Source organism: Bufo gargarizans, chromosome 2 (genome assembly GCF_014858855.1).
Source record: "Bufo gargarizans isolate SCDJY-AF-19 chromosome 2, ASM1485885v1, whole genome shotgun sequence".
Lineage (NCBI taxonomy): Eukaryota > Metazoa > Chordata > Amphibia > Anura > Bufonidae > Bufo > Bufo gargarizans.
In genome coordinates, this window is record NC_058081.1 from 217,645,533 (window position 1) to 217,662,884 (window position 17,352).

The following is a 17,352-nucleotide window of genomic DNA, read 5'->3' on the forward strand; positions in this document are numbered from 1 at the left end:
CGTTTTGATGGATTCGGCAGGCAGTTCCGGCGGCAGAACTGTCTGCCGGATTCCTCTGTTGCAAGTGTGAAAGTACCCTTACCTGTGACTTTTTCTTGAACCATTTGCTATATCAAATCTGTGGCAACATGTGACCCACACCTTGACCCTCTAAACTATACAGCATTGTCAGTGTGGACCAGAAATCAGTCTCTCTCTGCATTCCCATGAAATGTACAAGGAACATCTCTTAGGAATACATTGAGAAATTGACTACCAGTCCAAATCTGATTCTATATGATTTGGAGAGTCGAAGTGTGTTGTGGTTCAACATAACGGACCACAAGGAATAATAAGAAAAAAAAAAGACAATTGCACCATATGAAAGCAGCTTTGGACTGCAGATATAGCAGAATTACTGTGCATTCCACACTGGGACGTTATAGTAAAATACACGTGGATTTGGTTTTCAAAACCCTATCAACATGTAGCGCAAGAGATCTGCATAGAAATACGAGAATACTGCAGATACTGATATCCATAGGATGTTCATTATACTGCAGAAAAGCCATAGACTCTTTTTGTAATGGACTTCACCCTTTGTGGTGCATAGGGCTATCTCCGCTGCAAAACCAAGCAGGTCTTCAAAACTATGTGGCTTCCACATACACTGTGTAAATGGAATTTTACAATGTCTTGATTTAACTTACCCAAAGGGGTGAAATCTTTGTTAGCCTTAAATAGTGCAGATGGAAGAAGCTGAAACTGCACACAAAAAAAAAAAAAAAAAAAAAAAAAAGGTATTATTCATTGTTAGCACATAGATATATACACATTTACATCAGTCCACATTTTAAAGTTAAAATACCATGATTTGCTTGTTAGCATTCATATGAATGCTTCCTCTGGTTGTTCCTTGCTTCCTCCACTGTGGCAGAGATGTGACGTGTAATGGGAGGCATCCAATGCACATACAAGAAGCATAATCCCTTGCGTCTGTGCATGCACTGGATGCTTGCGCTGTAGTAGAGGAAACCATGAACAGCATAAGGAAGCAGTCATATGCCAAGTCAAGGATCAGCTACCATCCCGGGTCCTATGGACGCAGAGGATGCCAGCATGCGCTGATGCCAGGTCAAAAGCTTCCTGAAGAAAATGCCTAATGTATTAAAAGTATACACCTCTTAATAACTGACAGATTTTGGTTTGTTCTAAAGTCTGAAAATGTACAAGTAGGTAAACAGACATTTCCCCACCTCTTTCGTCTCTTCAGGGTCTGAATGATCCACAGTGACAAATAAATCATTCTGCAGGTACTTTAATGCACTGAGAGGCTCTGTCTGAGCCCTTTCTTCAAACCTGTAAGAATTTAATCAATGAGAATAAGAGAATACATTAAAAGGGTTATTCCAAAAATATAATCTTATTTAAACTGGTCCGATCAGTTGGGGTCCAACTTCCCATATAAATGGGGCCATGGGTAGGTGTACAAACTACCATTCCATTAATCTCTGAGGTTGCTAAAGATAGGCAAGCGATTTAGTCCGCTATCTTTTGCAGTCCCACAGGGAATAAATGCAATGGCAGAGCACATGCTCGACTGCCACTCCATTCATATGGGAAGACAAAGTACTCCCCATGTGATTGGTGGGGGTTCCAAAGTCAGGATGGCCACTATGAGACTCATCTCTTCTTTCTATAAGCTGCTAAACTGACCACATTTACATCAGGAACACCTGTGATGTTTACAGGTAGAGTCATTCACGATGACATTACTTGCTGATTATTTCATGCACAATAAGATGACTTTGTGCTGACAAATAGTAGAATATGGTACAAGATGTGTCAGAAAAGACTCTTAAAAGCTTTTTTTTCTGTACCTGTGTTTTCTAATGAGGTATTTACAGTGTCTCAACAAGTACTCTTTGGAAGGCCGACACAACTTCAATGACCAGAAGTCATCTAATCGCATTTTTGGAGAGCAGGATTTTCCTGGATTTCCTCCAAAGAGGTAATGAACCTACGATATCAAAGAATAAACATCAAATAAACTGCTGTTTGCTGTAGGGACATATCCAAAGCAGGAGGACAGCATGCTACGCTGCAGCAGAAAACAGACCTAAAAGAACATTCATAGCTATGAATACAACCATAGACTAGACTACAATGTGAAACAAATGCATCATGGTTATACAGTAACTGTAAATCTATATCAAAATTATTATTTTTTTTTAAAGCCATTCTTGTACGTGACAACCAGTGCTGATCTTCAAAAGGATTAAACAGCTTCTCATTGCCATTACAGCATGGTTAAGGCCCTTTATTACAGCCACTGGCCCCTCCTTGATTACATAGGCGCAGTAGCAGTACCCAGGCGGTCAGCATGACTGCCACTCATGAAAAGGTTAATCATTGGGAAGCCGTTACTACAACCTAAAAAAGAAGCAACTTGTCATACTGGTTATCATAAGGAGTTGTACCTTGTGCAGCTCATCATAAACCAACTGGTGTGCAAATCTAGGACAGGGCTCCTCCTCTTGAAGGCTTTTGTTTGGATTTTCTTTTGACGCTTGATCATTCTTATACACACACGACCTATAAAAAGCAGAGCAGTAAAGAGAAATATTACTAGAGTAATATCTGATAAACTGGCCTCTTCAAGCCTAAGGTTTAGTGAGCCTCTGCATAATAGTGAGAATACTGAGAATAAGGAGAAAAAGAGTGCCACCTCCTCCTAAAACTTGTGGCAGGTGGCATGACCACAGAGATGTATTGATAAAGCAATTTCAGATATCCTAATGAGAAACCTACAGAGAAAAATGCCAAAAATAATACCATACCCAGCATATGCTGCACTTTGATATGTCACAAACCACCTCACAGTGCTTAAAGAATAAAAAAAATAATAATAAACAAAACTAATAGCCTATTAATGGGCTGTAAATCAAAGGCAAAAAAAATAAAAATCAAGCACAGTGCCGTACAGTGCAGAGTGGCTGTGCTTGGTACTGCAGCTCTGGCCCATTCACTTGAAAGGGACTGAGCTGCAACTAGGCCACGTGACTGATGAATGTGATGTCAATGGCTGAGGAAGAAACCACAGCACTCGCTGATGCAGGAAGTCAGACCCTCACAGATCCGAAGTTGATGACCTCTCCCGAGTCATCACTATATGAATCAGAAAACCGTGTAATGGGGTTGTCCTGTCTCAAGAGAAAACCTGACAACTGAGGGTATAACCTGTAATAAAGAATAGATGCTTAGGGTACTTTCACACTTGCGTTTTTCTTTTCCGGCATACAGTTCCGTCACAGGGGCTCTATACTGGAAAAGAACTGATCAGGCATATTCCCATGCATTCTGAATGGAGAGAAATCCGTTCAGGATGCATCAGGATGTCTTCAGTTCAGTCGTTTTGACTGAGCAGGCAAAAGATAAAACCGTAGCATGCTACGGTTTTATCTCCGGCAAAATAAAAAAACAACAACTGAAGACTTGCCTGAATGCTGGATCCAGCATTTTTCCCCATAGGAATGTATTAGTGCCGGATCCGGCATTTAAAATACCAGATCCGTCCTGCGCATGCGCAGACCGGAAAAAATGTGGGGAAAAAAATACAAGATGGATCAGTCAGTCCGCATGACAAGCGGAGACACGAATCCTTTCTTGCAATGCATTTGTGAGACGGATCCGCATCTGGATCAGTCTCACAAATGCTTTCAGCCACATCCAAATCGGCAGATTCGGCGGGGCCCGCTGGATCACACTGCCGCAAGTGTGAAAGTAGCCTTACCTGACAGATTCTGTGCCGCAGCTCCAGTGCTTTAATACAGGTCGATCACGAATAGTCTAGTTTCTTCTTGAAACCGATCAACCTCTGTAAACCTCTCTAACCTAACTAGCTGTGCAGTCTAAGAGTAAGTACAATAAGGAAAATGAGAAAGAATTGCTGCTTACCAGCTATTTCGAACAATATCATAAATCCAGAAGGAATTTCTGACATTCTCTTCACGCTTTTCTTTATCTTTACTCAGGCCTGACAAAACGTGGATTTCATTTAACTCTGGGTCAATGGTAGCTCTCTGAGTGAAGCCCGTCATTGGCACTGTTAGTAGCAAGATGAACAATGTGTCAACACGTTTCATGGACTAAAGCAAAAGAACTGTGTTTAAAGCTGAACCCTATTCACATTATTGAGCTCTATATTCTTTAATTCCCAAGGCTGGTTGTGGACTGAATCAGTCCATGGATAGGACAGAACAGAGCCAAATGGAAATAAAATGAATTCGACCCATCGACCTGGTTGCACACTTTATCGACCATCACAATAATTCATGCAAATTTCAGACAACGGGGGGCTTAAAAAAGGGAGCGCTCATTTCACATGCATTGGTATCTTTAGAAAGTGATCAACAGGGACAGTAACATGTCAGCTCTGCTCTTGAGAGCCGGGGAACACAGGTGGAAAACCACTTTCCATAATTTAAGAAACCATTTATTACTTTGTAATATAATATTATTAATAATAATAATAATAATATTATTGTCTTCTCTGAAACAAATGTTTCTTATCAAAACGCAGGTGGCAGAAGATACTTGTACATGCTTGTAACACACTGGCCCATATTTACCAATGTGAGTGCACCTACAAATTAAATGTAAATCGCTCAAAACTGCCAATTTGCAGCATTTAGTTTCAATAAAATCCACAGTGCCAAGGTGCGTGACGTAAGATGTGCCATTTAGCAAAAAAATTGCATGACAATTCAAGCTTAAAACGGTGTCACAAAGTAAGCCAACCAACAGTTGGTATTGAGTTAGAGAAAAGTGCATCCCTGCACCAGATTCATCATCCAGGCTGAGCCCCCGGGTGCAGGTCTAGACATCTTAAGTTTACACCATCAACAGGATTAGTAAATATGCCCCAGACAAACTCTAATATTTAGTTGGACAGTCTTTAGCTTGGATTATGGTACCCCTTTGCTCTGGCATTGTTTCCACAAGATTCTGCTATGTCACAACATTTATTTCTGTGCATTAATTTTTTTCCCCAATAGGGGTTAGGTCTGGCCAATCAATGATGTCTCATGCTCCCTTAACCACTCTTTCACAATTTGAGCCCGATGAATCCTGGAATATGCCCGTGCCATCAGGGAAGAAAAAATCAATTGATGGAATAACCTGGTCAATCAGTATCTTCAGGTAGTCAGCTGACCAAATTCTTGGAGCACATACTGGTGCTGAACCTAGACCTGACCAACTGCAGCAACCCCAGATCATAGCACTGCCCCACAGGCTTGTACAGTAGGCACTAGGCATGATGGGTGCATTACTTCATCTGCCTCTCTTCTTACCCTGATGCGCCCATCACTCTGGAACAGGGTAAATCTGGACTCAGAACACATGACCTCCTTCCATTGCTCCAGAGTCCAATCTTTATGCTCCTTAGCAAATTGAAGCTGTTTTTGCCAGTTAGCCTCATTGACTACTACTGTTTTTTTCTTAAGGCTACGCAGCTGTTTAGTCCCAATCTCGAGTTCCCTTTACATTGTGCGTGTGGAAATGCTCTTACTTTCACTATTAAACGTTTGGTGAAATCAAATCGTAGAAAAACTGTAGAAATCAGGGATATGTTTAAGTGATCACCGATCATTCAAGATTCCCCCCCCCCCCCCCCCCCCGACTACATTCCTTCCACTTTTTAATAATGCGTTGGACAGTTCTTAACCCGATTTTAGTAGTTTCTGCAATCTGCTTTGATGTATTCTCTGTTTGATGCATGCCAATAATTTGACCCTTCAGAAACAGACTAATATTTTTTCCCCGACCACAGGATGTGTCTTTTGACATGGTTGTTTAAGAAATGAGAAGCTCCTCACTGCATCAGTAAGGGTTAAATAACTTGTTATCAGCTAAAACAATCACCCATGCAGTAAGTATCCAACGGGGTGCTCTTACCTGCCCTTTTACGCTCAAGCAGCTACTCAACAAAATAGCAAGAATTTTTCTTGGAAACGTTACGGTTAATACTGCATGAAATTTTTTTATTTGGAAACACTTTATTTGCAGCGACTGGGTACCGCGATGGACTCGAAGGTGGCCCCGCCCTACGCAAATGCATTCATGTCATCTTTTTAAAAAAAGCCCATGTTTATACACATACATTATTTCAATAATATGCTCCGTCTTGGATACCACAGTGACCAAGGATGTGAATGGACATCTCCACACTGATCTGTATAGAAAAACTGATAAAAATAGCATCTTAGGGCTCTTTCACACCTGCGTTATTGTCTTCCGGCATAGAGTTCCGTCGTCGGGGCTCTATGCCGGAAGAATCCTGATCAGTTTTATCCTAATGCATTCTGAATGGAGTGAAATCCGTTCAGGATGCATCAGGATGTCTTCAGTTCCTGGAACGGAACATTTTTTTGGCCGGAGAAAATACCGCAGCATGCTGCGCTTTTTGCTCCTGCCCAAAAAAAACTGAAGACTTGCCGCAAGGCCGGATCCGGAATTAATGCCCATTGAAAGGCATTGATCCGGACTTAAGCTAAACGTCGTTTCGGCGCATTGCCGGATACAACGTTTTGCTTTTTTACAATGGTTACCATGGCTGCCGGGACGCTAAAGTCCTGGCAGCCATAGTAAAGTGTAGCGGGGAGCGGGGGAGCAGCATACTTACCATCCGTGCGGCTCCTGGGGCGCTCCAGAGTGACGTCAGGGCGCCCCAGGCGCATGGATGACGTGATCGCATGGCACGTCATCCATGCGCATGGGGCACCCTGACGTCATTCTGGAGCGCCCCGGGAGCCGTACGGATGGTAAGTATACCGCTCCCCCGCTCCTACTATGGCAACCAGGACTTTAATAGCGTCCTGGCTGCCATAGTAACACTGAAAGCATTTTGAAGACTGATCCGTCTTCAAATGCTTTCAGTACACTTGCGTTTTTTCCAGATCCGGCGTATAATTCCGGCAAGTGGAGTACACGCCGGATCCGGACAACGCAAGTGTGAAAGAGCCCTTACATTACCAAAGTGCCCACCCACCGGCCCTAAAAAAAAGCCATACCAAAATCCCAATATACTAGGGTCAAGAAAATAATAACAGATCCAGAAATCCACCAGAAAAGGATTGATGAGATGACTTCTAGATTTTTGGATAGAGGCTATCCTCAAAAAAGGTATTAGTGGAGACACAAAGTGACAAGAAGTCACCAATTACGCCAAACATTCACAAACAAACACTGCCACATTTTGGGGAAGTCATACCCCTCAATTGAGGATTTTAATAAATCCACCACTTATTTGTAATAAGCAAAAACCCAATCTCCGAGGCCAAGTGGACATTGGAGGCATGAGAGGTGGTCTGATACAGAAGACCCTTATGAATAAAAAAAAAAAACTGGAACATTCCCCTGCCTGCATTGCGTGCAGTGTTCGAACGTATTAAAAAGGTCAATTTTTCGATCATCCACATACTGGAAGAGCATTTAAATTAAAGGGTACTACACGTGCGACACTGCAAATGTGATATATTTAATAAAGTGCCCCTGCGTAGGGGAGACCAAGTAGACCATTAAAGACCGTATTAGTAAACATAAGTCCACCATACGGAAGAAAAATCTCTTGCTGCCTTTACCATTCCATTTGCATAAATACAAACACTCAATTTCACAGTTAAAATATCCAATAATAGAACAAATCCATCAACCAAGGAGAGGGGGTGAAATGAAAAAATTATTACTGAAAAGAGAAGCGTTTTGGATTCTCACACTGGATACCCTACAACCCAGGGGATTATGACGTCACGAATCTGGGCAAGTGATGAAATGATATATGTTTTCCTTTACAGACCGCTATGCAGCGATAATAGTGTGAAGAATCTTTGTATCCTCATGAAAGAGACGGATTTGATCTGAGATTGATTATTATATTGAATCCCCGTCATTTTCTTTATAATTTTCTTTATGATTTCGTCACTTTGTATATAAATTTTGATATACATCACTTCCTGTTTGCATAATGAATTGAGGATATCACTACCGTGTAATTCAAATACCCCACCTATAAAAAGTTACTTTATGTCAGTATAAGTTATCAGTTGAGGAAGGCTGGACGGGCTGAAACTCCTCCTGAAAAACCTATGATTTGGAAATTTCAACTGTATACACTGTATATTCTTTATTGCAAGTACCATGCCTGCTGGGATTACATCTGCACTTTATGGCCAGGTAGTGCAATTTACAGTGGATTCACTTACCCATACCAGAATCCTTCTTGGTGCCATCTGATATAATTTCCACATGGTCATTGTCTACATCATAGCTGAAGAAGTCATTCAAATAGGTCTTTGATCTTTGTCCACCAAACACATATAAGCAGCGGTTTTTCTAGAAAAAAAATATTCTGTATCAGTTATTTCTCAGTAGCTCATTTCTATTCTAGCTGTGCACATAAAGTACAAACACACTTACAGAGTGGAAAAGCATGCAGTGCCCTATCCTGGACTGTATATCTTCAGGTCCAGCATTGCAAGAGTCTTCTCGCAGAAGTTTCCAGGTTCGAGTATGGCAGTCAAAAGCAAAAAGTCCACTAAACTGGGGTTCATTGGCTCTGCTGTCATCCACATTGCCATTGCAAGTAAGGATTCGGCCTCCAAAGGTGTAGATCATGTGCTTTTCTGAATCCATACACATCTACAAACATACAAGATGCAGAGGTTACAGTTATTGACGAGGAAGCTGTACCCCTATAATGAAGGTAAGTTTATTAACCACCTTAAAGTGTTTCTACCACTTCGTTTTCACATAATTAGCTTTCAGACACTAGCAATCCGCTAGTGTCTGCTCTGCCAAACAATCCTAATCTAATAGCTTTTGGGGCAGCCGTTTCGCTAAAAAAAGAACTTATATTGATATGCTAATGACCCTCTAGGTGCTATGGGGGCGTCATTAGCACCTAGAGGATCGGTCTACCTTCACAAAATGCCGCCGCCCAGCGCGTCCCTCCAGCCCACCCATATCCTCCGGAATGCGATCAAGTGGACGAATTCTCGCGCATGCGCCGTGCGAGTCTGTATTCGGCGCATGCGCAGTGAATGTCCGACCGCTTCCCTGCTCAGAAATCTCCACTGCGCCTGCGCCGATGACGTCATAGTGCCCTGAGGAACAGGCACAGTGGAGATGTCTGAGCAGGGAAGCGGTCGGACATTCACTTCGCATGCGCCGAATACAGACGCGCACGGCGCATGCGCGAGAATTCGTCCACTTGATCGCATTCCGGAGGAGATGGGCGGGCTGGAGGGACGCGCTGGGCGGCGGCATTTTGTGAAGGTAGACCGATCCTCTAGGTGCTAATGACGCCCCCATACCACCTAGAGGGTCATTAGCATATCAATATAAGTTCTTTTTTTAGCGAAACGGCTGCCCCAAAAGCTATATTAGGATTGTTTGGCAGAGCAGACACTAGCGGATTGCTAGTGTCTGAAAGCTAATTATGTGAAAACTAAGTGGTAGAAACACTTTAAGGATGGAGCCTATTTTGACCTTAAAAGGGGTTATCCCATAATTAATGTAAAAAAAATTAAAATCAGACATCATATAGTACATGCCAATCTCTTTCTAACAAAGCTAGAACCAGCCCTGTACCTCACATGGATTCAGAGATCTCTCCATTTACTGCTCTGCTAGATTTATATCAAGCTGACAGCTCAAGGGGCGTGTATTCTCTGCTGCAGCTGAGGGGCGTGTCAGTTCTCCCTATCACAGCTCAGGGGGCATGTCCATGCTCTACCTATCACAGCTCAGGAAGTAGCTGATGGATGAAACTAAGCATGTGCAGCCTTCTCAGTGAGCAGGTCAAAGAAATTAGAAAAAGACCAAACAGCAGGTGGCGCTATACAGAAATTTTATTGAATAACTCAGTGACTATGCAAAAATTATAATTACATGCAATTACAAAAGTATTCAGATCCAGGTGCTGGTTTGAAAACTGTAGAATATTTTTTGTGGGACCAAAATTATGGTATTATGCCACTGTATATTTGAGCCATAATTTGCAACTGAGTTTTTTTTTGCCACTTTTCTAAAGTGGCAAGAAATGGGGCAGGACTTAGTTTCTGACACACAGAGGGGCAGAGATGCGCTTAATTTATTGAGAGGCCTCTACCACTTAATAAATTAGGAGCATCTCACTCCACGCACAAGGGATCAAGATTGGTGTATGGGAACGCCAGTCTAAATAAATCTCCCTCAATTAATTATATTCGTGGGAAATTTTGGCCAATATATAACATATGCAATTTTCCAAATTTTAATTTTCTGCTTTAATCTCTCTGAATATAGTTAATAATTAAAGAGGACATGTCACCTCTCCTGACATGTCTTTTTGTAACCACTAGCATTCACCATGTAATAACTCCGGAGCATCTATTCTTATTACTGTGTTGTGCCATTCCTATATTATTTCTACTAGAAGTTAAAAATGAATTGCTAGCAGCTTGCAGTAAAGGTATAGATGGGTGTTACAAGTTGGGGGTGTGTACCTGCACAGTCTGACATCAGCAGCACTTACTGGACAGAATCCGATACACCCGCTACTGGGAACACCCAGCAGTACCTTTACTGCAGACTGCTGGCAATTTGTAAACTTTTAGCAGGAATACAGAAATGGCACAACATAGAGCCACACAAATAGAGTCTTTAGAATTGGTATTAGTAGTTATTAAAACTGACATGTCAGGAGAGGTGACAGGTCCTCTTTAAAGGAGATATCCCAGATGTACCGCAATCCCGCGTGGCTGCCACTTCCAGGATCACATGCTGTACATTGTGCATGTGATCCCAGCCCAAGCGTGAATCTGAATCTCTTGCCAAAAAAACTTACTTAAAACCGTTGGCGATGGCCCTGCTGGGTACTTTAGGACTCATTTGCATACTAAATAAAGTACATTTTCTGGAGTTTGAAAGTACAGGTAAAGCTAACAAAGGCATGGTCGAAATGATGTTAGACAGATGCACACTGCATTTGCATTACTTACATATAGAAGTAACAGTGACAGATTCCCTTTAAGTCCCAAGTGGTGGCTTTTCGCTGGTACAATAAACTGCAACAGTTATCTATTGCAATGTATTCAACCTGTCAGTTTTACACTGACACTTAGCCGACTAACCCCTGGCTCTGGAAGGCTTCTGTACATTGCAAACTTCCTCCCTCTGTGAACCCCTTAAATGCAGTGGTAGCTATGGACTGAGGCTTCTAAGGGCGGCACTAGCACAGATCTCTGCTGTTGCAACAGGGTGTCCAGCTGTCTTTTACAGCTGACACGCGAGGCTCAGTTCCTTAGTTGCCGTCATCGATATGCCGTAAATATATAGCCGATTGCTATGCAGTATATTTACGGCGTTTTGCGCTACGGGGTTAAATACCAAGCAACTTTGACACATATGTACCTGGTGATCAAATACCAGCTTTGGCCCTCCATCAGCCGCAGTATCCTCACTTAGTAAAGACCAGGTGTTGGTGTCAATGTCGTATCGATAGAAGTCACTTTTTAAGGACTTGCTGTTTCGCACAGATGAGTCCAGGTATCTGCCTAAAGTGTAGATCTGCCTCCGCTGAGAGTCAATGCACATCTTGTGACAAGATCTGGCACTGGGACCGTTCTGAGGGAAATCACAATTTGATTATTTAATAAGTCATACAGGAAAATTTCACATTTATTTCTAGATAATTCTCCCACCAAACTCGCATGGTTCCACATGTCTCACTTCACATACAACTCTCGGTCTAAGCAATTCTACTGTTTCAAAACACATTTAATAGTCTCATCGATAGAGGATGCTGCAGGATTACACCCAGAGTGCTTGAAAAGGAGCATATGTAGTACTTTAATTTACCAATGCAACTGTGGCCTTAAACTGAATCTGCCACCAGTTTTATGGTGACACTTACCTGAACTGAACCAGCAGTTTTGCTAAAATCTTGTGTTGTGCTGTGTAATGTACAGCGCAGGCTCTGGAGTCTTCATAGTCATGAGCTACCAAGCTTTCTTCACCTCCTCTTACCCCATTGATGGCTCTACGAAAAATATGTCAATCTGTGCTGAAGAGAGCCGGGAGCTCATGAATATCAGGACTCAGAAGTTCAAGCTGGAGCTGTTCAATACAAGATTTGAGAAAAACAGCTGGATCAATTAAAGTAAGTGACCCAGCATTTCGCTAAGGAGATCTGTCACCAGTTTATGCCAGGAACAGATTTCCTCTCTTGTGTCCTCATGAAGTGCAGCTGCACAGGGGCAAGCTCCATGTGGAATCAATTGGTCAGTTTTTGGCTTTTTGGGACAGCTATAGCTTAATCCTGTAAACATGCAGTCTACATAGGGAAGGAACGGTAAAGAGTCATCATAGAGTTTACAAAATGAACGTGATTGCAGTCAATGTTCAAATATAAAAAAAAAAAAAATTGCTTTAAAATAATCGAATAAAAAGTCTTTCTGTTGGGATCCTGCTGTGTTTCTTCTGGACTGGCCAAACCAAACCAGATATACTAAATTGTGGTTGTAACTCTTTTTTGGCTTTGGTTTTCAGCAATTTGTGGTGCAGTCTTAAACATGGCCTAAAAGCATGCCATCAGTCAAGGTGGTATTTGCTAATGGAAATTGAGACCTTCATGGCACACGCTAGAATAGGCTTTTAACCCCTTAAGGACCAGGCTCATTTTCACCTTAAGGACCAGGCCATTTTTTGCAAATCTGACCAGTGTCACTTTAAGTGCTGATAACTTTAAAACGCTTTTACTTATACAGGCCATTCTGAGATTGTTTTTTCGTCACATATTGTACTTCATGACACTGGTAAAATAAAGTAAAAAAAAAATAATTTTTTTGCATAATAAAATACCTAATTTACCAAAAATTTGGAAAAATTTGCAAATTTCAAAGTTTCAGTTTCTCTACTTCTGTAATACATAGTAATACCCCCAAAAATTGTGATGACTTAACATTCCCCATATGTCTACTTCATGTTTGAATTATTTTGGGAATGATATTTTATTTTTTGGGGATGTTACAAGGCTTAGAAGTTTAGAAGCAAATCTTGAAATTTTTCAGAAATTTACAAAAACCCAATTTTTAGGGACCACTACAGCTCTGAAGTCACTTTGCGAGGCTTACATAATAGAAACCGCCCAAAAATGACCCCATTCTATAAACTACACCCCTCAAGGTATTCAAAACTGATTTTACAAACTCCGTTAACCCTTTAGGTGTTGCACAAGAGTTATTGGCAAATGGGGATGAAATTTGAGAATTTCATTTTTTTGCCTAATTTTCCATTTTAACCCATTTTTTCCACTAACAAAGCAAGGGTTAACAGCCAAACAAGACTGTATCTTTATTGCCCTGACTCTGCCGTTTACAGAAACACCCCATATGTGGCCGTAAACTACTGTACGGCCACACAGCGGGGCGTAGAGTGAAAGGTGCGCCATATGGTTTTTGGAAGCCAGATTTTGCTGGACAGTTTTTTTGACACCATGTCCCATTTGAAGCCCCCTGATGCACCCCTAGAGCAGAAACTCCATAAAAGTGACCCCATCTAAGAAACTACACCCCTCAAGGTATTCAAAACTGATTTTACAAACTTTGTTAACCCTTTAGGTGTTGCACAAGATTTAATGGAAAATAGAGATACAATTTCAAAATTTCACTTTTTTGGCAGATTTTCCATTTTAATATTTTTTTTCCAGTTACAAAGCAAGGGTTAACAGCCAAACAAAACTCATTATTTATGGCCCTGATTCTGTAGTTTACAGAAACACCTCATATGTGGTTGTAGACCGCTGTACGGGCAAACGGCAGGGTGCAGAAGGAAAGGAATGCCACATGGTTTTTGGAAGGCAGATTTTGCTGGACTGGTTTTTTGACACCATGTCCCATTTGAAGCCCCCCTGATGCACCCCTAGAGTAGAAACTCCATAAAAGTGACCCCATCTAAGAAACTACACCCCTCAAGGTATTCAAAACTGATTTTACAAACTTTGTTAACCCTTTAGGTGTTGCACAAGATTTAATGGAAAATAGAGATACAATTTCAAAATTTCACTTTTTTGGCAGATTTTCCATTTTAATATTTTTTTCCAGTTACAAAGCAAGGGTTAACAGCCAAACAAAACTCATTATTTATGGCCCTGATTCTGTAGTTTACAGAAACACCTCATATGTGGTTGTAGACCGCTGTACGGGCAAACGGCAGGGCGCAGAAGGAAAGGAATGCCACATGGTTTTTGGAAGGCAGATTTTGCTGGACTGGTTTTTTGACACCATGTCCCATTTGAAGCCCCCCTGATGCACCCCTAGAGTAGAAACTCCAAAAAAGTGACCCCATTTTAGAAAGTACGGGATAGGATGGCAGTATTGTTGGTACTAGTTCAGGGTAGATATGATTTTTGGTTGCTCTATATTACACTTTTTGTGCGGCAAGGTAACAAGAAATAGCTTTTTTGGCATGTTTTTTTTTTTGTTATTTACAACATTCATCTGACAGGTTAGATCACGTGGTAATTTTATAGAGCAGGTTGTCACGGACGCAGCGATACCTAATATGTATACAATTTTTTTTTTATTTATGTAAGTTTTATACAATAACTTCATTTTTAAAACCAAAAAATTGTTTAGTGTCTCCATAGTCTGAGAGCCATAGTTTTTTCAGTTTTTGGGCGATTATCTTGAGTAGGGTCAAATTTTTTGCGGGATGAGATGACAGTTTGATTGGCACTATTTTGGGGTGCATATGACTTTTTGATCGCTTGCTATTACACTTTTTGTGACGTAAGATGGCAAAAAATAGCTTTTTTTACACCGTTTTTTTTTTTTTTTTTTTACGGTGGTCACCTGAGGGGTTAGGTCATGTGATATTTATATAGAGCCGGTCGATACGGACGCGGCAATACCTAATATGTATACTTTATTTTTATTTATGTAGGTTTTACACAATGATTTTATTTTTGAAACAAAAAAAATGATGTTTTAGTGTTTCCATAGTCTAAGAGCCATAGTTTTTTCAGTTTTTGGGCGATTATCTTGAGTAGGGTCTCATTTTTTGCGGGATGAGATGACGGTTTGATTGGTACTATTTTGGCGTACATGCGACTTTTTTGATCACTTTTATTACCTTTTTTGGGAAGTAAGGTGGGCAAAATTTCAATTTTCTCATAGTTTTTATTTTTTTATTTTTATGGCGTTCACTGTGCGGGGAAAGTAACATGGCCGTTTTATAGATCAGGTCGTTACGGACGCGGCGATACCTAATATGTGTAGTTTATTTTATTTTTTTAATTTTTATTCAGTGATAAATGTTTTTTTTTTTTCTCTTAACCTTTTTCACTTATTATTTTTATTTTTTGACCCAGACCCACTTGGTTCTTGAAGATCCAGTGGGTCTGATGTCTGTATAATACAGTACAGAACCTATATAGGGTTCTGCACTGTATTTTACTTACACTGAACAGATCTATGCTTTCAGCACAGATCTGTTCAGCACCATGGACAGCAGGACGCCTGAGCAGGCGTCCTGTTGCCATGGGAACCTTCCCCGTCTGCTCAGTTATGGTCAGAACTTCGCAGACGGGGAAGGGTGAGGACGGGGCTTCGGGGGGCTCTCTGGGGGCTCTCTCCCTCTCCATCGGGGGGCTGCAAAGGCACAGCAGCCCCCCGATCGGAGAGGGAGGGAGCTCCCTCTTACTGTTAACCTTTTCCATACAGCGGTCCGTACGGACCGCTGTATGGAAAGGGTTAAACGGCTGACATCGCATCAACGATGTCAGCCGTTTATACCAGGGTGCCAGCAATGTGCTGGCACCCTGGTATACCCACTGTACACCAACGATTACGCAATAGGAGGCGGGCGGGGGATCGCGATCCCGCCTGCCGCCCCCCACCGCCTGCGACACCCCCCCTGCACCACCCGCCGCCATCAAATCATGCAGGGGTGCAGGGGGGGGTGTTCTATATTGATTTTAGGCACTCTAAAGTTTCTGATCCCCGCGGTCAGGGACCGCGGGGATCAGAAACTGCAAAAAGCGCAGCAAACCGCAGGTCTGAATTGACCTGCGGTTTGCTGCGATCGCCGACACGGGGGGGTCACATGACCCCCCCTGGCGTTTTAACAGGATGCCGGCTGAATGATTTCAGCCGGCATCCTGTTCAAATTAACCCCTGCGGCGCCGGAATGCCGATTTTAAAGTCAGGACGTACCGGTACGTCCTTGGTCCTTAAGGACTCGGGAAATAGGGCGTACCGGTACGTCCTATGTCCTTAAGGGGTTAAATGTAGGTTTTCAAAATTGGAGAACCATTATTGGATGGATCTGACCCCTCAAATCCACTCCAATCCAGAGAATGGGGGTGCCCAGTTCACCTGAAACCAGCACAAAGCTGGTGCTACACTTCACAAGTCTATAAGGAGATGAAGGAGTTTCTGTATTTTGGTACCAGGAACAAGAGAACCTCATTATGAAAATACCGTCACTTGCCTCTTTCTCTGTGTCTCTAGAAATACAAATCCATTGATTTTCTCTCACACTGTATGCCCAGAAGTCAGCAAGATCCTGCGTGCCATCCCAGCCTCCGAATAAATATACAGTTTCTGTCCAATGAGAAAAAAACTGTTAAAATGTAAAGTTGACAAAAAGCTACAAAAATATTTTTTTTATTAAAATCCCCAGCACAAATGTAGACCTTATACTAATCATGAAACAGAGTCAAAATAATACAGAGAACGTCAGGCTCTGTTCACTGAAAGTTTTACTAGATGCAAACACGAGTATCCACTGTGGCAAATGTTATTTATGTATATTAACCACTTCACATCCGGGCCATTTACCCCTTTCCTGACCAGGCCTAATTTTGCTAATCTGATATGTGTCACTTTATGTGGTAATAACTTTGGAACGCTTTTACTTATCCAAGCCATTGTACTTTATGACCATGGTAAATTTGAGTCAATATATTTCACCTTTATTTATAAAATAATCCCAAATTTACCCAAAATTCTGAAACATTTGCAATTTTCTATGCTTTTAAAACAAAGGGATACCTCAATATTTTATTTTATTTTTTCAAACGACAAATTCATCAAGTTCAACCAAGGGATTCAACTCATCTAATTCATCTAAGCCAGGCATGCCCAATCTGTGGTCCTCCAGCTGTTGCAAAACTAAAACTCCCAGCATGCCCAGACAGCCTACAGCTATCAGCCTACAGCAGGGCATAATGGGAGTTGTAGATTTACAACAGCTGGAGGTTCACAGGTTGAGCATCCCCGATCTAAGGCTTTTCTAAAACGGTCCCTGTTGTGACCACATCCTGGAGGT

The 17,352-nt window shown here is 41.7% G+C and overlaps 1 protein-coding gene across 3 annotated transcripts in view; it reads right to left on the reverse strand.

The window, feature by feature from the left end:
* Window positions 1-17,352, reverse strand: part of MKLN1 (muskelin 1) — a 76,798-nt gene that overhangs the window by 4,427 nt on the left and 55,019 nt on the right. For all 3 annotated transcript variants that reach the window (XM_044279998.1, XM_044280000.1, XM_044280001.1), the window contains 9 exons: window positions 16,513-16,625; window positions 11,434-11,646; window positions 8,458-8,679; window positions 8,244-8,373; window positions 3,937-4,084; window positions 2,460-2,574; window positions 1,860-1,999; window positions 1,236-1,338; window positions 690-744 (listed from right to left, as the gene is read on the reverse strand). In XM_044279998.1, coding sequence (XP_044135933.1) covers window positions 690-744; window positions 1,236-1,338; window positions 1,860-1,999; window positions 2,460-2,574; window positions 3,937-4,084; window positions 8,244-8,373; window positions 8,458-8,679; window positions 11,434-11,646; window positions 16,513-16,625 — 1,239 coding nt within the window. The remainder of the gene's footprint in view (window positions 1-689; window positions 745-1,235; window positions 1,339-1,859; window positions 2,000-2,459; window positions 2,575-3,936; window positions 4,085-8,243; window positions 8,374-8,457; window positions 8,680-11,433; window positions 11,647-16,512; window positions 16,626-17,352) is intronic.